The sequence below is a fragment of the Phaenicophaeus curvirostris genome, chromosome 3, assembly GCF_032191515.1.
Source record: "Phaenicophaeus curvirostris isolate KB17595 chromosome 3, BPBGC_Pcur_1.0, whole genome shotgun sequence".
Classification (NCBI taxonomy): Eukaryota; Metazoa; Chordata; class Aves; order Cuculiformes; family Cuculidae; genus Phaenicophaeus; species Phaenicophaeus curvirostris.
In genome coordinates, this window is record NC_091394.1 from 6,240,501 (window position 1) to 6,265,163 (window position 24,663).

The following is a 24,663-nucleotide window of genomic DNA, read 5'->3' on the forward strand; positions in this document are numbered from 1 at the left end:
GAACTGCATGAAATGACATAGCCTTTCTTATACAGACTTAGCGATCAGATTTTTCTCCCCTGTGCATTAGAAAAGATGTGAATGTCTCGATTCCTTTCTCATTTCCTGACAAAAGATATCTGTTTGGTGGAAGTAAGCTTGAGACTACACAGCAAGAAATGCAGTTTTCTGCTGAGCTGTGAGGAAAGATTGGCAGGAAGGGAGGGAAGAGGTCAGCAAGCATTCTGCGCTGATCAAAAAATGATGCAGATACAGTGAGGAGAAAAGAGCAGAGGACCTCCAATGGAAAAGGAATACAGTACATTCTGTTTAAATATACACACATTCATATCCAGATAAGATTTGATTGACATTGCTAAATATTGAAAGCACAGAGCTTCTTTACTAATTTAGTTTACTAATATAGTCTACTATATACTAATATAGTATACTAGTTTACTAATACAGTCAATTTTTGTTTATTTTCTTTAAAGGACACCCTTACTCCTTACATGTAAACAGCAACCAGAAAGAGATCAAATCGTAGCCATTTCTGCAGTAATCCTGTCTGTATTAGTGAAATCACCTCTGAGCTTATTTAGAGAGCTGGTTAGTGCCACGGGGAATCATAATTAAATTGTTTGACAAGTCACACCAATGTCAGACTGCTAGTCGTGTTTCTTCTGAAGATCAGGGTACGCAGTAGCCCCTGAGAAAACACAGTGCAGCAGTATATATTGTACCAGCAAAATAATTCTTCTTGGATTTATGCTGTTGCTCTCACTGAATGCATTTCAGGTTTCTTAATGAGCTATAAATGACTTTGATCTCCCAGATCCATCACTCAATCGTAGAGTGCTCGAAATACGAGGTTTATGCAGTAATCCACCCCTCCAGAATGGAGGGCGACCAATCACAGTCCTGCTGCAGTGAAAATGATCCTTTCACTGAAACCATGCACGGCTACCAGAAGCAAGCTGAAGGATTTCCAGAGCTGCCAAGCCTCTTCTTCCGCTCTCATCCAATAAGCCTCTTTTTGTCCTTATTTTTATAGGCACAATTAGGCACCTCGTGTGGCTGCTAGGCACGACAAAAATTCTCCGCAGTAAAGCGCAACAAAGCAAACACCGCCGTTGTTTGCAGATTTTTCTTTGGCCCCGGGAAAGGAGGCGTATTTGATCCGGTGGGTCTCTTCCAACCTGGTTATTCTATGATTCTATGATTCCTCCTAGCACAAGCTCAGACATTTGCCTTTCCCTGCACAGGGAATTTTCAAGCAATCTCCACAGCAAGGGTGTTATCTCAGAACATGTGCTGAAGTGGCTGCTGTCCCTATGGAGATAAGGTGGGGGAGCGAGGGAGAGGCAGACAAGTTCTGGATCAAAGGTTATCCTCGCAGAATCATAGAATGGTTTGGGTAGGAAGGGACCAGAAAAGGGCCACTAAGATGATCAGAGAACTAGGAAACCTACTATATGAAGAAAGGCTGAGAGAACTGAGTTTGTTCAGCCTTGAGAGGGGAAGGCTTAGGGGACACCAATAAATGTGTACCAGTAGATAAACTTTTTCTACGAAGACAATGGAGACTACCTTTTTACAAAGAGTTACATGGAAAAGAAAAGGGGTAATAGGTATAAGTTGTTCCTGGAGAGATTCCAATTGGATTCAAGAAAAAAATTTTTCACCATGGGAACAGTTAAACATTGGAATAGTCTCTCCAGGGAAGTGGTAGATTCCTCCACACTGGAGATCTTTAAGGCTCAGCTTGACAGGCTGCTGGACCATCTCATTTAAACTATACATGGTATTGTGCCCAGCTCTGGAATCCCCCCAAAAAAGAAGGATATGGAACTGTTGGAACAGATTCAGAGGAAGGATATGAAGATGATCAGAGGAACAGGGCACCTCTGCTGTGAGGACAGGCTGAAAGAGTTGAGGTTGCTCAGCCTGGAGAAGAGAAGGCTTGGAGAGACTTTAGAGCAGACTCCTAGTACCTGAAAGGGGCCTACTGGAAAGTTGGGGAGGAACTTTTTACGAGAGCATGGAGTGATAGGGTGAGGGGGAATGGCTTTAAATTGGAGGGGGAGGGGATGAATTAGATTAGTCATAAGGAAGAAATTCTTTGTCATGAGGCTGGTGAGGCCCTGGCACAGGTTGCCCAGGGGAGCTGTGGCTGCCCCATCCCTGGAGGTGTTCAAGGCCAGGCTGGATGGGGATTTGAGCAGCCTGATCCAGTGGGAGGTGTCTCTGCCCATGGCAGGCGGGTTGGAACTGGATGATCTTTAAGGTCCCTTCCAACGCAAACTATTCTATGATTCCATACATCACCTCAAAAGGTTGGGCCAGATGATCCTAGAGGTCCCTTCCTAACTGGCACTCTACGATTCTCAAAGATCCCTCACTTCCAACCCTCCTTGCTCCGGGCAGGGACACTTGCTCCTGGAAGGTGGCCAAGAAGGCCAATGGCATCTTGGCTTGGATCAGAAACGGCGTGACCAGCAGGTCCAGGGAAGTTATTCTCCCTCTGGACTCGGCACTGGTGAGACCGCTCCTCGAATCCTGTGTTCAGTTCTGGGCCCCTCACCACCAGAAGGATGTTGAGGCTCTGGAGCGAGTCCAGAGAAGAGCAACGAAGCTGGTGAGGGGGCTGGAGAACAGGCCTTATGAGGAACAGCTGAGAGAGCTGGGGGTGTTTAGCCTGGAGAAGAGGAGGCTGAGGGGAGACCTCATTGCTCTCTACAACTACCTGAAAGGAGGTTGTGGAGAGGAGGGAGTTGGGCTCTTCTTCCAAGTGACAAGGGACAGGACAAGAGGGAATGGCCTCAAGCTCCATCAGGGGAGGTTCAGGCTGAACATTAGGAAAAAATTCTTCACAGAAAGGGTCATTGGGCACTGGCAGAGGCTGCCCAGGGAGGGGGTTGAGTCACCTTCCCTGGAGGGGTTTAAGGCACGGGTGGACGAGGTGCTGAGGGACATGGTTTAGTGTTTGATAGGAATGGTTGGACTCGATGATCCGGTGGGTCTTTTCCAACCTGGTGATTCTGTGATTCTATGACTTTCCGCTGGATCAGATTTGCTCAAAGCCTCCTCCAAGCCGTCCTCGAGCACCTCCGGGGATGGGGCAGCCACGAGCGCTCGGGGCAACCTGTGCCAGGTGGGGAAGCCTCGGCTTGGCGACAACAGCCTTAACCACCGCATCGCTTATTCCGAAGGACCGCAGGGAGCAGTCCTGGACGCTGCTGGGAGGCAGGAGCGCTCGGGGCTGCGAGGGCGAAGGAGGAGGAGGAAGAGGAGGAGGAGGAGGGGCTGGTCCCACGGCGCTGGATTTCCCAGCCCGAGGAGGGGATGCTCCCGTGCTCGGGGCTCCCGGCGGCTCTCGCGAGGTGAGCAGCTCAGCCCTCCCGGGGCGGGGGCGCCTCCCCCATCTCCTCCTCCTCCTCCTCCTCCTCCTCCTCCTCCTCCTCCTCCTCCCGCCCGAGCCTCTGCCGCCGGTGCCGGGCGGGAGGAGCCGGAGCGGGGGCTGCCGTGATCGCAGCCCGTTCCTCCGCTGGCCATGCCCCTCCTGGCCGCGCCGGCAGCCGGGGGCGGCTCGTAGCCCCCGCGGCGTGGGAGAAAACCCCCTTCGCTCCTCCGTGCGGACCGCGCACACGCATCTTCCCACGGCCGGGCGCGGGGCTGGCCTTCCTCCTTCTCCTCCTCCTCCTCCTCCTCCTCCTTTTCCTCCTCCCCAGCCCCGGCGGAGGGTCGCAGCGCCGCTGAAGCATCCCGGGCGCCCCCGGGCAGCGCCGCCATGGCCGAGGAGAGCTCCGAGGTGCCCCGAGAGTTAATCGGTGAGGCGTGGAAAGGGCTTTGGGGGTGGGGGGGGTGGGGGGATGGCGAGGTGTGCGTGTCCCAGGGGAAGGCGTCTCCCCAGGGGAGATGGGGAGCCCCGGGGTGGGGAGGGGTGCGGGTTTGGGGGCGCGACGCCGGGATGCAGCGTTGCGGGGTGGGAGCGGGGGAGGGATGCGCGGGGAGCCGCGGCCGTGGGGGAGGGAGGGAGGGAGGGAGGGAAGGCGATGTTGCCGGTGTTTTCTCGGCTGGGAGAGCCGAGAGGGCTTGGGGGGGCGGTTCCCCCGAGAGCCGGGGGGGCGCTCGGAGGAGGTGGGGGGGTGGGTGCGAGGCCGCGCTGGCAGCGCTTGTCCCCGCTGCTGCGTGCGGAGGGGACGCTGCGGGCACGGCTGGAGCGGTCCCCGGGTCCCCCTGGCGCTGTGATGGGGAGTTTGCCCGGCTTGGGGGGGTCTTGGGGGTCTGCATCTGCCCCCCCAGCCCCGGGCAGCCCTCCCTGCCCGACCGCACGGGCTTGGGCGGCGGGCGCCGCAGCATCTTCTGCGCTTCTCGTCGCTCAAGGTGGTGCCCTGCGCATGCAGGAGGGAGCGGGGGCAGCTGTAATTAAAGTTTTATGAGCACAGGCACGGAACCCCCCGTGTGGCGTGGTGGTGGTCCCCAAAACTGCTGTCGGCGCTGTAGGGGAGCGTTCGATAAACGGGTCATTGGCACCGCACGTTGGTAACGGTGGTTTTCCAGAGTTCTTTGCGTCCTTCTACGTGTAGAATAGTTTTGGGTTGGAAGGGACCTTAAAGATCATCCCCTTCCAACACCTCCCACCAGACCAGGCTGCCCAAGCCCCATCCAGCCTGGCCTTGGACACCTCCAGGGGCAGAACAGCCACAACTTCCCTGGGCAACCTGTGCCAGGGCCTCACCACCATCATGGTGAAGAAATTCTTCCTTATGTCTAGTCTAAATCTGCCCCTCTCCAATTTATACCCATTGCCCCTAGTCCTATCACTACAAGCCTTTGTAAACAAGCCTTTTTCCCCCCCTTTTCTTTTCACATCCTCCTTATTTCTAATGATACCCTCATTCCATGGAGGAGGGAGGTGATTTTTTGTCAGATTCTTGTCCTTCCCTGCAATATGCTGTGTGCTTAACCATGGGAAGTGGTGGAGTCAGCATCACTGGAGGTGTTTAAAAAATGTGTAGGTGTGGTGCTTAGGGACGTGGTTTAGTGGTGGACTGGGAAGTGTTAGGTTTGCAGTAGAACTCGATGATCTTGAAAGTCTTTTCAGGCCTTATAAGGAACAGCTGAGAGAGCTGGGGGTGTTTAGCCTGGAGAAGAGGAGGCTGAGACCTCATTGCTCTCTCCAACTACCTGAAAGGAGGTTGTGGAGAGGAGGGAGCTGGGCTCTTCTCCCAAGTGACAGGGGACAGGACGAGAGGGAATGGCCTCAAGCTCCGCCAGGGGAGATTTAGGCTGGACATAAGGAAAAAATATTTCACAGAAAGGGTCATTGGGCACTGGCAGAGGCTGCCCAGGGAGGGGGTTAGTCACCTTCCCTGGAGGTGTTTAAGGGACGGGTGGACGAGGCGCTGAGGGGCATGGGTTAGTGTTTGATGGGAATGGTTGGACTCGATGATCCAGTGGGTCTCTTCCAACCTGGTGATTCTAAGTTTCTATGATTCTAAATTGTTCTGTGATTCAGGTGTAACAGGACCGATCCTCTGGGCCTGGTCCTCGGCTGCCTTCCATAGGCTGAACCTCTTTTGGTTTTAGTAGCAGTTTTGTCTGTTGAAGAGAGATCCAAGGATCTCGCCAACATTAGAATAACTTGAAGTGTTGCCCTAATGGCAGCTTGGAACAGAAATTTGTCAGGCAACAAGATAAATGTTGAATTGAATGCAGTTCTTTAGACCTTACCTAGTTCATTTACCTTGTGATGTTTCTTTCAGTTTGGTCAGTCGTTGCTGTTGGTGAGGACTGGTTTTGACATTTATAAAATATTGGTAAAATTCTAGATGGGAAGTTGCTGATGTCACAGAGTAATTTTTTTTATAGACAAAACAGCTCTGTTTTGTAATCCTTTTAATTTGCAAGCCATGGTGTTGCTAACCTACTGTCCGTAGCTTACTGCTAGGAAGTGATGAGCTGGGAAGTGCGCTAGGAGTAGCCATGGTCAAAACCATGAATTTTTTCCTTTTTAAAATGGTCAGATGTGTTTTAAGTGCTGAATACGTGGAACTACTTACAGTGGATGTACACTGTACTCCATTATCTCGTAAGTGAGGTGATGTACATATCAGAGGAAGGAGCAAAGCTGAGTAACGTTGTGCATCCCATCATCTTGTGTCTTTGGACAGTTTTAAGAATTGCCCTCCAGTCCTGGTGCCCTGCACCCAACCAGGTTTCTTTGTCAAGGGCTCTTCTTTGGCATGTGGATCTGTTCATGTGGATTTGGTTTGATTTCTACGAGTATTTTAGTGTCTGTATGTTAAAATGTAACCTTTTAAATAGACTTTTTGTAGTAACTCTATGTTTTCAGATCAGGATGGAAGGATTTGCCTTAATGCTTAGTGATGGGAATGTGGAGATGAAGCTGGGTGTAGGAGTGTTGGAGCTGCATTTTTTGTTCGGTTACTCACTTCCCATGTGACCTTTGTCAGGTCTCTTAGGTCACAGACTTCAAAACCCCCTCTCTTACTGTTGGCTTAACCTGAATCCACTCCTCTGAAGTGCAGATGTCTGAAGTCTCCAGCACTAGAAGTTGATGAGCTCTTTAAATTATGAGCCTTAATGTTATGCTTCCATCTCTCCAGTCTAAAACTACTTTGCAAGTCCGCTCGCCACCCAGTGTGTTAGGAAGCATCATCAGTCAAACAGGGATTACCTATGAAATCTATATCTTAGCTCTTTAAAGAAGTGTTTCTAGCCTTTCCTGGCAGTTAGAGCCTTGGAGGGAGATGACATCCTGATGCTTTGCCGAGTCTCCAGAGCAGGGCCCTTTCTCTCCCTATCACTTGTTGAAGTGTGAGTGCTGGAGCTGAGGTCTTGCCGTCGCTCCCGCTGCTGCCGTGTGTGGGACAGTGAAGGGAAGCAGGTCTCCCCCGTGCCAGCGCCTCAGGAGGGAAGTCCATTTCTAGAAAGAGGCACTTGGAGCTATTTGTGGGAGAGGAGAAACCGAAAGGCGAAGGCTGGGGTGGAAGTAAAGCAGCAGAGACAGCAGCAATACCTTTCATTCTGCAAAGGAGGCAGAACTCAGTCAACAAGACCGTGTGGTCAGCTCGCTTTTGGTTTCCCGAGCAGGAACGGAAAGACCGGAATCGGGTATTGCCCGTGGGAGTGGAAGCCTCAGGAAAACCGTTTGCATTGGGAGGATGGGGCTGGACTTTCCCCCAGGCTTTGCTTACCTGGGCTGCTCTGGGAGCTTGCAGCCTGGCTCCTGACCAAGCAGTTGCCTGGGAAGGCGGCCGCGCTGGCTGGCTGCCACGGGGCCGCTGGGGCTTGGGGCAGGCTTCTCGCTGGGCAAGCCCGCTGCTACCGAGGAGCTTTTGTTTCCTTATAGGAAAATTAAAATTCCTGGGGAAAACATGCCGATTCCGCAGAAAGAGCTCTTTCTGGTGGAGAGTTGCTCCTCTGTCCAGGCGCGTTTCTGACTTGCACACCCTCCTGCCCTGCAGGCAGAACGCTGTGCCCTGCACTAAATAGCTAGGCTTAATAAATGGTGTGTTGTTTGCGCTAATGCATGCTGCCTACTGGATGAAAATGGTGCAGAAAAGTGCTATACGAAGTGCCGTAATTACAAGCCTTAGGAAGAGCCCATTATCTTCAATTTTAGCCTTTAAACTTTAGTGTGCACGAGGGCAAAGTGTGTCTGGGGAAGGTGGAGACTTGCCTTTTACAGGTGCCAATAGTAATGCTGGAAACAGATTAATGTGTTTAAAAGATTTCTCTCTCATTCCTTTTCTGTGGAGGCTGGGGAGTGAAATTTGCAGAAGGCGCCAAATTGGCTCTTCTAGATGAACTCCTCTGTTTATCTCCCAGTCACATCAGTTTCAGTAGTTGTGTAAACCTTCTGACTGGGTTCTCTGTGTACATTTTCCTTTCAGGCCAGGGTGCAAACCTTTAGGGGAGAGGCAGGTTCATTTGAATCAGAGAATCATAGAATAACCAGGTTGGAAGAGACCCACCGGATCATCGAGTCCAACCATTCCTATCAAACACTAAACTATGCCCCTTAGCACCTCGTCCTCCCGTGCCTTAAACACCTCCAGGGAAGGTGAATCAACCAGCTCCCTGGGCAGCCTCTGCCAGTGCCCAATGACCCTTTCTGTGAAAAATTTTTTCCTAATGTCCAGAATTTGGTACCTGGCTGCATGTGTGCATGCGTATGAGTATTAAAGCATTGTGGCAATTAATTTAGTCTTGGTGTTGGCTGACACCACGAGGTGGCTATGTTGTTGTTGAGACTTGGACCCTGACCGTTGTTGCCTTCCATAACATGCAGCTGTCAGGTGTTAGTGTCTGAAGGCTGCTCGATTTGCTCTGCAACTTAAATGCAGGGTGCAAAATGTGCGAACAGTGGCTTTTCCGTTACCTGACCCATTTAGGCTACCTGATGTTAATAACGGGCTAAAATTTTTGCGATGCAAGAAGCTAATTGGCTTTAGCAAGCTTTCAGGTACAAGTAATAGAAGCGAGGAATTTGTTGTGATTTCCCAGGGTAGAGCTAAGCAGTGCTGGGGCTTGTCTTGGGAATGATTTTGATGTGTGAGTGAAGAACTATCAAATTACGCTTAGAAACCTGGTGTATGAAATCAATAATCCTAGCACAGTAGACGTAAATTATTATGTAGATGACACACTTAGAAAAGTTTTATTTGTGTTAGGTTATGTTTAGTACTGGCGCTTGTGCATGAGACTTCCATGAGTGCAAGTGATTGAACAATGTCACTCTGAGTCTTGCTGAAAACTTGACAGTGGTTTCTGTTTCCTTCCCGTGTTGACACTGAAGGTATTTAGTTAAGATATTTTCTTTTATTTCAGAAAGTGTCAGGGACGTTATTGGGAGGAAAATCAAAATTTCGGTCAAGAAGAGAGTAAAGCTGGAAACCAAGGGCGATAAAGTGGATAACAAAATACTGGTAAGTACGATAGAATAACTCTGGTAATATATGTGAAGGAAAAGTCAGTATCTTTTCAGAAGGCATTACTTCTTCTCTGGTAGGATTCTTTGAACTTTGTGTGCCATGAGAAACATGTATCACTTATTTTCCCACTCTCTTGCTAGCCTGCACAGCAGGCTGATATACAGGCATGCACGTGTACATAAGTGTTTATCACTGAGTTATTCTAAAGAATTTAGGGTATTGTGTTGTGGACTCATGCTAAAGGAAGCTATCATTAGAACCTGTTTTAAAACAGTTTGCAGCCTTTCCTGGTTGGGTTTCCCTTTTACATACATTGGAGTTTTGAGCGGACAAGAAATGCAAAGTGGAGCAGGTAGAATTACTTCCCTTTTGAGAATCTTCTGAAGCTGTTCAGACTGTTATGCTTGAAGTGGATGAGTAAAACATGTCATTTTTGAGCTCAAATGACTATTTGAATTTTTTGGTATGCTCGATTAAGTCATACATCTGCATTCTAAAAGAAATGCTGAATATGTGGGATCTTCCATTGTAATTCCTGAAACTAATGGAGGAAAGTGTCAAATTAATCTCACTTAAATATGCTTTCCTGTTTTCTCAAGAATTGTTTTGCTGGCCTCTCTTGATAAGAAGCAAGCTGTGGTAATGGGCTGGTATCTTGCATACTTCATTAGGCAGAAAGAGAAGGAACTTTTACTTCATTCTCTTGATACCTCTTCATCAGGAGAATTAGTGACAAACACAAATAACTACAGTGCTGCTATAATGTTTTGCAAGATATTTGAGATATGGTATTTGTGTCAATAAAAATGCTGTTGCATAATTGAAAGTTTCCTTGCCAAAACTGGTTTTACAGTTGTTGGATACTCTGTTTTGTCTTTAGAAACTGCAACTCAGTCCTGAATTGCTTTCATCAAGTACATGTTGCTTATCCCTGCGCAGTGAGACGGTTGATAATGGTCTACTTTTCAGAAAAGAGCAGCTATTTAAGGAATTTGAAATATTTTCTGCATAATATCTGCCCATGTGATATGTAGCTCCTGAGTTTGTTTCTATTTTTGTTCTAGAAATAGGTTGAGTATGTGAATGTTGGTTGATTGTCTCTGTTTATTTAAAAGGCGTGTTTATAGGGAAGGCTGACAGTTTCACTGAAGCAGTAACACTTGATTGACTTTTTTGACTTACATAGAATTGTTGCTGTTATCAATATTGAAGTGTATTGTGGAAATACTTAAATACTGTTCCGATCTGATGGGACCAAAAAATATCAAGCTTTGAATTGTTAGTGAAGTCCAAGGGATGTACTACTCAGTAGTAAAATGCCTAAATATGATGACTTGGATGTTTTTCTCTCTTTAATCTATTATGTTCTCAGGTGTGGGGGCTTTAACCTTTTATGGCTGAAAAGGTACTGAAAGGGGGGGAGGCTCTTTAAGGTGTCCACAAGTTAGTGAGCACTTCTTGTGTGCATGCGTGTTGTGTTCAGTGCGCAGCTTGAATCTTTCAAGGGGGTGAATTGCTGATGGATGTTGTCGGGTAGAATCATTTGTTCTTTGATGCGAAAGTGTAGAATGTTTTCATGGCTAGAGAAATTGAGTATTGACTGCTGGGGTTGGATTTTGTGTTTTCTTCAGTACCGCTGCCCTGTGTGAAGCTGTACAAATTACTAATGATGATTTTTTTATAGTGGTTCTCTAACTGTGTGCGTATATCCTTACTTTACATGTTTTTGGGGTTTTTTGTGGTTTTTATTTTGCAGAAGTGCACAGTGTTGTCTGCTGTGGTAGAGGCCAGTTAAATCTATGGTTCCTTATGAGCATGCAAAGTTCTCTGAAATAAGGTGTACTCTGAAAAAAAAAAAAGTCACCAGTGACACCTTAAGCTGAGTGCCTCAAATTATTGGAGTACTTCTGGCCTTCCTGTGTCCACACAGTCTCCCTGTTACTTGTGAAGTAGAGGACATATATCCTCCTCTTGTCAAAAGAATGATGCTGAAAATAAATAAATAACCATGCTTCAGAAATATGCAGGCGCTTAATGCTAAACACTATAGGAAAGCTGCCAACACAATCAAGAATTTTTGTACTCCAGGCTGGGACTTAACAGACCAGGGCAGGTAGAACTGAATACTGAATTGTTACACCTTGTTTGAGCATATCAAACTGAATGAAGTGTTCAGTATGAGCAATTCAGTAATTAAAGACTGTATCCTTAAGTGCATGCACCAGAGGGCTCAAATGTGATTCCATGGGCAACCTTCATGCCAGCGCTCCTCGACTCCTGAGAGTTTGAAATGTTAATCTTCTGAATGTGGCCTCTTGAGTGCATGTGCGGCAATGAATTAGTTTGAGATTTTTGGTTTGAATTTTATTAGTAGTTGAGTGTTTGCAAGTAAATTAGGGTCCAGCCATTAATGAGTTGAAAATGCCAGTTGCAGTCCAGTTAACCCCAGAGCTGTGGTGGGATATGCTCAGGGTGTTGATTGCACAGATTGGCACTGAGCCTTGGCACCCAAACCTCTGCCAATTTAGTGATCTCTCATCCTTCCTTCCTGGGAATATCCAGCAAGATAAGTACCACTTTGAGAAAGGGATATTGTCTAAAAATGACTGCATTTTGCAGATGACTATAGAGACGCTTGACCTCTGGCCCTGTTGTTCGCGCTGTATTCAAGGTGCAGAGTACTAGAATATAGATATAAGCACCCACTTAAATGACTCTGCTCTAGGAAATTCCTCTGATAATTCAGATTGAAATTGGAGGCTGGAACTAAAGTAAAAACTGCAAAAAACTTTGTGTTGCTTGAAATAAAATCCCAATGTTGAAGTGGTGAAATTGGTTGGTAAAGTCCGTGCTTGCCACACAGTGCTTTAGAATCTCAGCTCTGGGTGCCAGAGTTTGGAAATTATGACTGGGTTTTGATGCAAGACTGGTATTTTTTTCAGTGTGCACAATGAGCTTGCTGCCTCAGTAATCTCAATTTGCAGTAGCTTAGTTTTTCAAATATCATAGAATCATAGAATCACCAGGTTGGAAGAGACCCACCAGATCATCGAGTCCAACCATTCCTATCAAACACTAAACCATGTCCCTCAGCACCTCGTCCCCCCATCCCTTAAACCCTTCCAGGGAAGGTGACTCAACCCCCTCCCTGGGCAGCCTGTTCCAGTGTCCTTAGTCATAATACAAACGAGTAAACATGGTGAAGTGCTCAACTGCTCCTGGTCTGCTGGTCCCAGGTTTCAGGCAGCAAACTGATGTCCAGTTCTGAAAAGCCAATAACCAGCCTGAGTGGGCAGAAGATCAGTCCTTTAGTAATTAGAGCCAAACCCTACCTCTTCTTCTTTATATTCTAGTACAGTAAAGCTGCCATTAGGGAGGGTGAGGGAAGCAGCCGTGGGGCAAGGTGCCCTAGCTGGCTCCATGTGGCTCTGAGCCGGAGTACTGCTGCAGGAGTAGACCTGCTGTGTTTGGCTTCAATATGGTTCTCAGAACAGTAGTCTCACTGGTTTAAAATAGATAAGAATGGCACCGTTTTGTAATTGGGTTGATGGTTGCTTTGGTTTTGTGGGGTCGTTTTGTTTAAACCTAATTTCTTACGAGGATAAGGCTTCAGGCATCGTGCTGAAGTAGCTGCTGTGTTCCTCCTCACATTGACAACTTCTGACCTTCTCTCTAGTTTCAGCTTAAGCTGATAGATATGTGGAGGTTTCAGTTGTCATGATAATAGTGTTGGGTTTCTGTTTGTCTGTGTTGCCCGAGTAGTTGGGAAGAGAAGAGAAACTCTACACCTACTCCCTCTTCTTCGAGCCCCACCTTTTTGCACTGTAAGGGATCAGGCAGGATGTTGTATCCATAAGAGACATTTCATTGTACTGGGATTCTTAATTTCAGTATTTGTGGTGCTGCTTTCTGCCTCCAAAAATAGACCAAAGTATCTGTATTGTGTTTTTCTGAATATTTCCCATTGCAGTTTCTTCTGGTCATTGGTAGCAATCACTGAGAAGTTGAAGCTGTAAGATAAAGGCAATTTGTTAAATGCATCTGACTAGCTTGTTATGAAATACTGATGTTTCAGGAGTGTTGGAGCAGAACTCAAGACTCCTCGTGCTTTTTGTTTCTTTACTATTGATAAAAGAGAGTGCTTATAGTCTAGTTGCCTTTGAGATTAGTGTTCCTTTCCAAAATAATATTATTTAAACATTAAAGGTGAGGAATCATAGAATCATAGAATCACCAGGTTGGAAGAAACCCACCGGATCATCGAGTCCAACCATTCCTATCAGACACTAAACCATGTCCCTCAGCACCTCGTCCACCCATCCCTTAAACACCTCCAGGGAAGGTGACTCAATCACCTCCCTGGGCAGCCTCTGCCAGTGCCCAATGACCCTCCCTGTGAAGAATTTTTTCCTAATGTCCAGCCTAAAGGACACAGTGGCATTCCATACTTGCTGCAAATCACTATGCTCTCTTTATAGCTAGTCTCAGATTTTTTTTGCTTTGTTGATGGCTATTTTTTTTTTGCTTGTTTTCCTAACCTTATGATCCTAGAATAGTGTGATGTGGTTTAGTGGCCATGAACACTTCAAAGAATTTCTGCGAACGCTGTTCCCCTAGGTCATTGGCTTTGTTTTTGTTAAAATACCACAGTGCTACTTCTGGAACTGGGACAGTTGCTTTGGCAGGTGGCTCTCCTTAGAATATGCTGTATGCCCAATGTGGATTCACTGTGAGTAATTTGTATGTCATCGTCACTTCCTTCGCGACGTATGTTTCCACGGGCTTTTAAAATGCAATATTTAGTTGGCTCCTGTCAAATAGGTTTATATTTGTTCCGTGCGCACAGTCTTAGATTTCATGTCCTGCTTCTAAAGACTCACTTATAAAGGCTCGAATTAAATTAGTAGTAGTAATTGTCACTGTCTTGTGCACTGTTCTTGTGGCTTCTGAATAACTGCTTGAACAACCTGACCTTGAACAGCCAAGGCTGTTGAGGAAAGTGTATGTGAGCTGCTGTGCCTGTTCAGCTATAAGGATAGCAGTCTTTGGGTAGAGGCAGTACTATTTTGCACTGCCAAAACTATTTTGGGATTGAAAGCCTTGGCACTTGTTTTCCATTGCTCATCTTTTGTCACGATCCATTCGTGATGCTCTATTCCAATAGAGATGGGTTTCTCTATCTATCTAGGTGCAAATGTCTTGCCTTTAAAAATACACGCTTACGTTAAATCACTGAGAGCATGAAGCTCATAGGGTTGTCCAAAGTTAATTTTACATAAAATGTGTGCAATCTCGCACATTATATCATGACAGCTGGTGTGTGATAGTGGTGTTAAATAGGGACATTTCTTTTAAAAGTAGTGGTGTTTCCTCCTCTTTGCCCAGAACACCGAGTGTTATGACATATATCTTAAGCGTGTGTTTATGAAGATGAAAGGCAGTAGGTGTCGGTACATCCCTCATGTCAAGAAATCTAAGTGAAGTGAGGTAGAGTAATCAAAAATACTTGTATGTGAAAATGTATTTTAATACATTTACAAGGTGCCTCCTAGAAAACAGTTGAACTATTGCAAGTAAGATCGTTACAGAAGGCGGAAATGTAAGACTACTGCTGGAAAGAGAATTTATTAATCCAGTCATGCAGTTGTATATCATCCCAAAATAGGAACTGTTTAAAAAAAATACTCGTTTATGTGCAGGTTTTACTGAAATCTTTGTTTATGTCCTATTCTAATCTATAATGTTACTTTTTAACCAGTGGGAGGATTTAGAGATTTACCATTCTGATGCTGTGATGGTGCATGCAAATGTTGAAATCCTATTTGTTGAAATGTTTCCTCTTCTAGGAGGGGAAACTGGCCATCAGGGGCATTAACCAAGCTGAGAGGAATGCTTCCTTTTTATTTGAGTTGGTGGGGTTGGGAATTGCTTTTCCTCTTAGAATTTTCCTCTTAGAATTTTCCTCTTAGAATTTTCCTCTTAGAATTTTCCTCTTAGAATTTTCCTCTTAGAATTTTCCTCTTAGAATTTTCCTCTTAGAATTTTCCTCTTAGAATTTTCCTCTTAGAATTTTCCTCTTAGAATTTTCCTCTTCCCTTTCCTTATTTCTACTCTTTCCTGAACCCAAAGCATCCATTGCAGACAGAACCCTGTTTTGTGTTTAAATTGGTGTTGACACACTTTTTAGAATAATAATAACATGAATAAACCGAGGCCGGCTTCCCCTCTAGTTTGTTTGCATTAAGGGAAAGATCTTATCTACTCCCTTTATTAAATTGGCCTTTGACCAAACTGAAACAGTCCTTTTTCTCTGGCTACCCAGGCAAAATGTGGATTTTCGACTTTTATGTCCGAGTGCAGCTCTGTCCATTGTTGTATGTTTACTTTGACACTTGGTTGAAACACAGCAGATTTCTTGCATGTTGAGAGTACAGTGTATTCTTTGCTTGCTTTGGAAGGATAGTGCTACCATTACATCAAAAGAGCAGCGTGCTTGCTCTCCCTTTCTTTAGCTTTGGGCAACTGTACATGTAGGGCAAGGTAAGAAAAGGTAACTCATCTTTCAGTGCCCTGAAAGTACCTGTCTTTGTTCTGTCTTATGTACTTTGCATGTTCACACCCACCTGCACCCATATATGTTCTGGAAGGAGGAAATTTAAACATTATCTCGCTCTTAGCGGCTTCTGGTTTTCTGTTCACAGCTCTAACAGCTGTCAGTGAAAATGGAGTGGTGGGAGGCAGGAATCCACTATGGCTCTGAATAGTTCTTGGGATCTTTCCTTCTGTCAGTCTTTCATAATCCCAATTAAAAACCAAATATTTTTTGAAACCTATCGTGCTCTAATTTTTTTTTTTTTGCTGAATGTATAACGTGCCAAAGTGGTTTGCTAATGTACTTTGTTTCTAGAGGACCTGACTCCCTGCCACCATTATTAGTGAAATGAAGGCTTCCTAAGAAAGGATTTGCTGTGAAATCTCTGCATACAAGCTGGTAGAAGGCAGAATAATAGATATAATTTCTCAAGAGCTGGAAATAAAAAATGAGCATTGGGATCAACTTCTTATCTCAGTCCCTCTTCTCCACTGATGTTTTTTTTTAATTTTTTTTTTTTTTTTACAAGAAAAAGAAGGCTTGGATGGGAACAGAATGTGTTGTTTGGAATACCAGCATAAATGTGAAAACCTTGATCGTTTTCAGCTTTTCTCTTCCCTGCCTCCCCCCTTTTTTTATTTTTTTCTCTCATGGCTTGTTTTGTCTGCCTGAGGATTATTACTCTACAAAAAGATTTCTCATGCAGGGACTGTAGTTTCCTTTACTGTCAGTAGTGTGGAGGATGCAGTAAGCTTGAGAAAGAAAGGCCATGAGGACTGATAATTGTAAAAGTTAACACAGCGTGCTGTGAAAAATACTTTTTGTTGCTGACAGCCCCTCTCTTCAACCACTGTTGTGGTGGAAAAATTGGTGAACGTCGGTGGTTTGTCTGATTATTAAAATACTTCGGATCGCTTACAATTCTGCTTAAGTTTTTTTTTCTTGTGGTGGTGGTAATTTAATTCTATGTAAAGTAATTACAGGCCCAGGATGTTAAATTATTCTTTAAATATAACTGCTGCTTGATTGTGTTTCGTACTAGTACCAGAGTCCCCAGGCTGATTTCTGCCCTTGTTCCTGTTTCGTCTCTCCCTCTTTCTGGAACATGCAGTCTGTGGCAACTCACGAGTGATAGCTTTTTGTTAACGAGAGCTTCCCCAATTTGAACATTTAAGATGACAAACTATTATAATGAAAATTAATAATGGAATAAGAACAGGAGTCTGATAACCTAACGCTGCTGAAACAGACCTTACCAAATTAAGTGACCTGCTGGGTGAGGGAAGAGCTACCCTGTCTTAGGGTCTTGGAGTTGCAGAATAAGGTCCAACCAGCTGTGGGTGGTTTTGGTTTGCAACATTAAAACCATAAGCTCGTGCTGGTTGGTACAAAGTTTAGAGAAATCGCATCACTGGTGGTGAGCGTGGGAGAGGTGCTTGTCTGTCCCCGCAGGGACTGGGAAAGGGATGAGTAGATGGGATTTAGCAAAGGGGAAGGCTCCTTCCCTCAGCCAAATGGTCCTTGCTGATTGTTATATTGCTGTTGCTCTTCAAAGGGCCTTGCAAGTGAATCCTGACAACCCTCACCCCTCTGAACAAATACAAGTTGAACGGTTCCATGTGTCCTGAGTGGCCAATGCAAAGGTGCTTGCAGGATAGAAACCATGAGCAAGCAAGGAACGTCTCTTACTTGAACAGGTTATGTCTCTGCATCTTCTTTACAAGGCAACCTGTATTAAAAAAAATGAGGCTTGTGGGTGCTGAATGTTGTGCAGGTTATTCCTGAGTGACCGTGGGATGGACTTCAGAAAGGGTGGATGTGGGCATGGAAAGCGGAAGGAGAGAAGCTGTTTTCCCCATAGGGTTTCTGTCCCGTATTTTGCTTTTTCAGGTGGGGTTTGTTTCTGTGCTTTTTAGATAGATTGACAACTGCATTTAACTGCTTCACCTTTCTGCAGTTGAAGTGGAGGTTTGCAGCGTGCCGCCTGGGAGGCGATGGTGTGATTGGGGTGTTTGGAAGCAATCTGATAACCAGAATTTAGGAGGCTGAGGTCACTGAGAGCAAAACATTTCCATTTTACTCTCTTGAGTAATTGAAAGAAACTTGCCAAAGGCTTGTCTTTGTGGAGCAAGCACTTCAGGTTTTGTCTCTTTCTTTCTCTGAACACATCCTCAGTTCCTTGATTGAGCAGCATCTGCCTGTTGTACCTAAAACTTTGTCAAACCGCTGCATTGTAGAGCTTAATGAAATTTTGAAGATTTGAACTAAGTTGTAGGTCCTTACTTATTCTTGGGGCTTGGAGGGAGGGAAACAAGGAGGTGGCGTGGCTGATGCAGAGCAGTTTCTACTCAGATCTGATTAGGGGAAGTGAATGACTGTTGACCCTGATGTGAATCAGGGGAGAGGGAACTGGTGTGTTTGTTCAGGGTCGAGCTTTGAATGAAAAGACTTCATTCTCGCTGGATTCGAGGTCATTTAGAAAGAGTGAAACTATTCACACGAAACTATTGATAGAGAGGAAGCCTTTCAGAGGCTCATCTCTTAAGAAACACTTGAGCCTGATGCTTAAGAATGATGCCACCTCACAGCTGTGCATGTGAGCTTGTACTCCAGTGCAGAGCTTGAGAAGATTTAGCTGTGGGGTGGTGAAAGCAGGTCGATACAGATATTTGGATTTTTACTGCAGCCAGCTTTAACTGAAGATCTTCGCTTTTGGGATTTACAAAGTTGCCAGTAAATATTTGCAGAAATACTAGCTTTGTTAGGTACTGATGCATTGATGAGTAATAGTTTCTGCAGTAGTTTGTATTATTATTATTATTACTTTAAGAAGTGTAACATGGAAAATGTATTTTAAATATAACGAGCAATTTTCTTGACTGCATCGCTGTTCACATTCGCACCTTGCAAGTGTCAGAAAAGTCTTTGGGCTTTCTGGTCTCTCATCTCAAGGTGCTGGAATGCCTGCATTTTCTGTGAAGCGTATCAGTACACTTGTTGCATACACTATGGGTATCTTATGCTCCCTTTTCTACCTTTCCCTCTGCGTCTTTGCTCTTCTGCCAACTTCTGTGCTTCAGCAAATCCTTGGAAACTTTCCTATGTGTAATTACTGCTAGAAATTGTTTTTGCTTTTTAGTTTACTGTTTCTCTTACATTAATACGCCTGTTTCCCCAGCAGTGTATTTCTCCACTTCTGTTTCCTTTCCTTACAGAGATAATAAAAATATCCCCAAGGACCTTAGTATGCCTTCAAATATGGGCATGATGGACAGAACATAATGTTTCTAGGCTAAAAAATATTAATGGCTTTCCTACTTTTCTTCTTTGCTCTGTACGTGATTGTAGCTGATCCTGCTAGCCAAATTCTCTGCTTCCTTGTTTTCTCTGATTTCATCAAAATCTGTGTTAGATCTGTTATTTGCATCATGGAGGCAGTTTGGTTCATGCTGAACACTATGGGGCTGTTGGTATAACTAGGCTTTAGTGTCTTTCCACCTTTGACAAGGCGTGTTTTTTTGAATGAAGAAAAAAATATTGCTAACATCTCAAGCAAGTACTGCACAAATTATGGTTGCCCGGGGGGAAGCAAGGTAGTAGGATGGACACAGCTTATCTCTAGCATTGCTCTCTCCATCCCTCTAGGTACTGGTAGGCTGTTGAGTTGAAAAAAGTGAAACTAAAATAATATAACAGGTAAATAATTGTGGCGTGATATGTCAATTTAAATGCAATTGGCTGATGGGGGTAGTGCCAGAGCAGTCTAAAATATTGTAAAATAGTTTAAAAATTGTTTAGTCTGTGAACACAATGTTGTGTTGACCAATTTTTATAATTTTTGCTTTGGGAAGACATCTCACAAGAGACTTGTCTGTAGATGAATTTATCTGTATCTTATATAATCTGTACTATTTTCCTCACAGAGGATTTCATAGCCACTTTTGTACCATTTACCTGCTTAGCTGCAGCGTATAGGGCAAACTGCGGGAGAAGCTAAGTGCTGACTCTTCTTAGACATCTGTGTAAGTATATCAACTAAAGCTCAGAAAAACAAGTGAACTGGGGAAGAGTGCATGTTCAATCTTTAGCCAAATGCTGAGAAAAGCCTTCAGGAGTGGCCTAATAGAGCAGGAAGGTATGTTTTATTGTAAACTGTTCCTGTTGTTTTTACCTGCCCTGAATACTACTAAAACTGGTAAGATATGCAGGTCTTAACTCTTAGAAGCTGTGTATTTTAATTGGAAAGATTTTAGGCAGCTGCAGGATTAATGCTGATCTTAAACACACATTGCTTTTTTTTGCCCTCTCATTGTTAAACTGTAATTTTTTGTCAGCTGGTGAAGATTTGTTAAACTTAAGGCTTACAATAAGCATTTATTAAATAGGGCTTTTTCCCTGTTAAATGTTTTGAGAACATTTAGCAAAAAATACAGACCTGAAGATGGTTGGACTCGATGATCCGGTGGGTCTCTTCCAACCTGGTTATTCTATGATTCTATGAGTTGGCTTCATATGATACTTCCAGTGGAATGCTATCCTTTCGAAGTATTTTGTGTAACACTATTAGATGGATCCGCTGTTGCTTATATGTGCGTGAAATTGTGTGAAATTAAAATCCTGCATGTTTTTTGTGGTACTAATTTGTCATAATATTGCCTTAATGCAATTTTAGTAGGTCTTTGTTCATCTTGAGTGGTTAAGTCCGCCCAAAATAGATTATTCTTCCATTTCTTTTTTTCATTTTTTTTTTTCTGTTGCCCTCCCCCCCCTGCCGTTTTTTATTTTCCACTGTTGATTTTGGAATGTTCCTTATGGTTTGGGTTTTTTTGAAGGGTCTGTTTACTTTCACCATAAAGACAACTCTTTACTGGCTGAACATGAGCCAGCAGTGGGCTCAGGTGCCCCATAAGGCCGACAACATCCTATCAGAAATGGTGTGGCCAGCAGGAGTAGAGAAGTGATCATCCCACTTTACTTGGCACTGGTGAGACCGCTCCTCAAATACTGTGTTCAGTTTTGGGCTCCTCAGTACAAGAAGGACTTTTTGTTGCTGGAGTGAGTCCAGAGAACGGCAGTGAAGCTGGTGAATGGTCTGAAGCACGGGTCTTAAGAGAAATGGTTGAAGGAGCTGGGGGGAGACCTAATTGCTCTCTACAACTACCTGAAATGATGTTGCAGTGAGGTGAGTCAATGTTGGTCTCTTCTCCCGTGTAACAAGTGATAGGATGAGAGGAAAAGGCCTCAAATAGTGCCAGTGGAGGTTTAGATTGGGTCTTAGGAAAGACGTCTTTACTGAGAGAGCAGTGAGCATTGGAGCAGGCTGCCCAGGGAAGGGGTGGAGTTGCCATCTCTGGAGGCGAGTCCAGAGGGGAACAACGAAGCTGGTGAAGGGGCTGGAGAACAGGCCTTATGAGGAACGGCTGAGAGAGCTGGGGGTGTTTAGCCTGGAGAAGAGGAGGCTGAGGGGAGACCTCATTGCTCTCTACAACTACCTGAAAGGAGGTTGTGGAGAGGAGGGAGCTGGGCTCTTCTCCCCAGTGACAGGGGACAGGACAAGAGGGAATGGCCTCAAGCTCCACCAGGGGAGGTTTAGGCTGAACATTAGGAAAAAATTTTTCACGAAAAGGGTCATTGGGCAGTGGCAGAGGCTGCCCAGGGAGGTGGTTGATTCACCTTCCCTGGAGGTGTTTAAGGCACAGGTGGACGAGGTGCTGAGGGACATGGTTTAGTGTTTGATAGGAATGGTTGGACTCGATGATCCGGTGGGTCTTTTCCAACCTGGTGATTCTATGATTCTCTGATTCAGGGAGCTGGAAGAGGTTGAGCTGTTCTGAAGGAGAAGGTATCTGCTTGTACAGTTTCTTGTGTAATGCTAGACCTCTGTCCTGCCAGGTGCATGCATGTGCATGGCGCTGCTCGATTTCAGAACTTGATGGGAGGAAGATGTTCGCTCACTGTACTTCTTCTTTCAGTGCACCGAAGAATGAGAATCGGGGAGTTGTTATCCAAGGAGCTGCTCGCTCTCACCAGCTGTTTCACTGTACACATTCTGTTAGGGGCCAGCCCCGGAAATGTTTTTTGATGTCATCTTCATCTGTTAATTTTTAAAATTTAGTGATGATACTGCTAAAAAACCCTCAGCTTGTGCAAAAGGGGCTATACAGCCTGACAGAACTGTCAAAAAGAAGAGGAATAACTTTCTCTACCTCCCTCTGTCACTGTTTCTCAAGTGGTGATAGCAGCTTCTCCTGGAACGTAAAGAGGAAGAGCTGGCAGAGGCATGAGACTCTCAGTCAGAAGCCTGGCATGAATTAAGCAAGCTGCCTTAGTTTTTCTTGTGGTTTTTTTTTGTGTTCTCTTGAAGTGTGTTTTCCATAGACCAGGCAAAGGCACTATGAGTGCTGCATCAATCTCACTGGGCTTTAGTTCTCAGTAAAGTAGTTTGAGATCTTATGGTAAAAGGTGTTATTTGCATTTATTTATTTATGCAATTGCAGTTACCTTTGAAAGAAAAGTTGTATTGCAGGTTGCGTAGGTTTTGTTTCAGTAGGAATACCCTTGTGGTAAATGCAGCAAATATTGCAGAATTGTTTTAAAATACACAAGAGACTTCCTACAGTGCATAGACCTTGCTTCTCTCTTCCCCCAAAACTGTTTCAAGTTCTGCATTAGCCTTGAGGTGCAGTTTGCTGAATTAAGATTTAATATAATAAAATATGCTGAGAAAATCCTTAAACATATAGGCTCCAGATGACCTTTGGGAAGCCGTCCAAGTCGTTTCTTACCACCTAGTGTCTTGAAGGACACTGAATAAGTCAGGTAGTGAACTTTACGTTCGTGGAGATTGGATGACCCTCCCCTGGGGAGCAGAGAGGTTTTCATAATTGACCATTGGCTAGTCTGATGGTGTTGTCAAAGAACAAACTGAATATGTGGTCTGGTAGAATTTGTCTTGGTACGTGGTTTAAACTTTGGTGGTGGAAATCCATTAAACACTGATCTGTTACATTTTTAGGCCTTTTGAATAACCCATCTGTTCAGTTATGTTGAACTGAATGTTTCAGAGGTCACCAAAACATGATTTTGGTTTCTTAGCTGTGATCTCTCCTGGTCTAAGTATAGAGCACTCCCAGGTGGCTTTTGGACCTCACACTTGCAGGGAGAGGAGTGGATTGGATTGCGCTGTTCAGAGTTTCGTGCACAGCCTGAGGATTAGTGGATCTGTCAGTGTGTGGTGGAGCCAGGCCAGTTGGACTGGGCATCAGGTTAATGCTTGGGGCATTGTGGATGCATTGACATGAGGAAATTTAGTATCTGGGTTACAGTAGCCTCTGGCAGTAGTGTTAAGCTGCTACTGTAAGAAAAATACTCCTTTTCTAATTTTTTTTTTTTTTTTAATTCCTCTGTAGTGGAAAATCTGTCCTGAGCTGATTTTAGCATTACATGGAGGTAAAAATTCCTAGCTGTTTGCAGTTATCACTGCACCTCTCGCTGTGTGGTAAGGTTGCTTTCAAGCATCTGTAATGGAGATATTGATGTTTTTCCTCTCCTGTAGGCGCAGTTCATGTGTAAAATGAATGTTGAGCTTTTAAGTGTTTTTAATAATCACCCCTCCCATGAATGTATGCCGGTGCATAAATGTTGCACGTACTGATGCTGTTAGGTCTGTGACTTAAAGAGCCAGTTTGTTGTATATTGCCTATTATGTTACACATAGATATATACATTTCAAAGATTATTATGTTATATTTCTAAGGTCAGTAGAGTAACTGAAACAAGAGGAAATAAAATCAAATCTTCCAAGCCCAGCATGCTGCCTCATGCATCAAGATGATGTTCAGTTGCTAAATGTGTTTTCCCCGAGACAGTGAGTGCATCTGCAGAATTTGCAGTGCCCATTTGTTTCAGCTTGAGCACACTCCTCTGTCGACACTTGCTGTGAAATACCATAGCCTGGTTCACCTTCTGTGCTGCTGAGTTCTTGTAGCGTTATCTGCTTCCTTTATTCATTATTAAATGAATACTTTCTGCTTGACAAGTGCTATAAAATCCCTTTTGCTGTGGCTGAACCCAGGAACCTCCACTGAGAGTCTGTAAGGGTTATTAATTTTTTTTTTTTTAATGCAAATACTGTGCATTTCTACATTCCACTGAAGTGCTCTTCAGACCTGACTACTTAACAGTCTGGTAGATTCTCTCCAACCTGTTCTTTAATCCATGTAGCCACATACTAAAAATAAGTGCTAGTTTTTTCCAGATTTCTACTAAAAACAGAAACAAGGATATTTCATGTACTTGAAAATGTTTCTAGAAGTCTGATAATATATTAGGTCTACATAAAAATGGATGTTCATACTGTGTAGCATGTGTTATTATATGTATTCCTATCTTAATGTAGCTGGTATGCAGACCCTGTAAAGAACATGTGCAGAGAGCATAAAACTGAAAAGTGTGCTTTTCTGACATGACCTACAAGGGTTCAAGCTTTCTGAAGTTTTAATTATTTTAAAATAGCTCAGTTTAGACATCCAGTATTAAAGTTTTGTGATTCATTTTAACTTTTGTGAGCATTTGAGAACAACAAACAAATCAAGGCTTTGTGTTTCCTTCCTAAACTCTGTCTTGTGTAAGCACTGGCCTGCCTTTCAGGTCTTATTGAGCATGTTCCAACTGGTTTTTATAACATTTATTTATTCTTTCTTAGATGAGCGTTTCCAGTATTTGGGAGCTATAAACGTACCTGATATTAATCCAGGACACCAGCTTTTCCTCTAAGGGGAGAACAACAGAGTTAACCACTAGATCTTGGTTTGATAAGAACATATCTTTCCTAATACAGGCTTATTGATTCTATTTCTTCTTAGAATATATAGCTATGGTAGATTTTAGCTGTCTTCACCTCTCTGTGTGTGTATATATATATGTATTTGCTTTGAAAAGAACTGATTTGGGACTGTAAGGTTCTTTTTGTGTAAGATTCACTTCTTAGGTCAAGAGAGGTAGCCTCCAGACTTCTCATGCAGTTGGATGCAACACCAGCAGTGACCTAGGACAGCAGTTTTGCAGTCAAGATAGCTAACTGTGGAAGAGCTGACTATTTGTTTCCCTAGAAAAGAACAAAAGCAGATG

The 24,663-nt window shown here is 44.3% G+C and overlaps 1 protein-coding gene and 1 long non-coding RNA gene across 5 annotated transcripts in view; one reads left to right on the plus strand and one right to left on the minus strand.

Moving 5' to 3' along the window:
• Positions 1-24,663, minus strand: part of LOC138718769 (uncharacterized) — a 520,404-nt gene that overhangs the window by 289,096 nt on the left and 206,645 nt on the right. The window lies entirely within an intron of this gene.
• The window catches only part of CARMIL1 (capping protein regulator and myosin 1 linker 1), a 194,417-nt gene continuing 173,192 nt past the window's right edge, over positions 3,439-24,663 (plus strand). For 2 of the 4 annotated variants that reach the window (XM_069853301.1, XM_069853302.1), the window contains exons 1-2: positions 3,439-3,809; positions 8,839-8,936. In XM_069853301.1, coding sequence (XP_069709402.1) covers positions 3,770-3,809; positions 8,839-8,936 — 138 coding nt within the window. In that variant the 5' untranslated portion in view covers positions 3,439-3,769. The remainder of the gene's footprint in view (positions 3,810-8,838; positions 8,937-24,663) is intronic. The other 2 variants (XM_069853299.1, XM_069853300.1) reach the window with 1 other exon arrangement.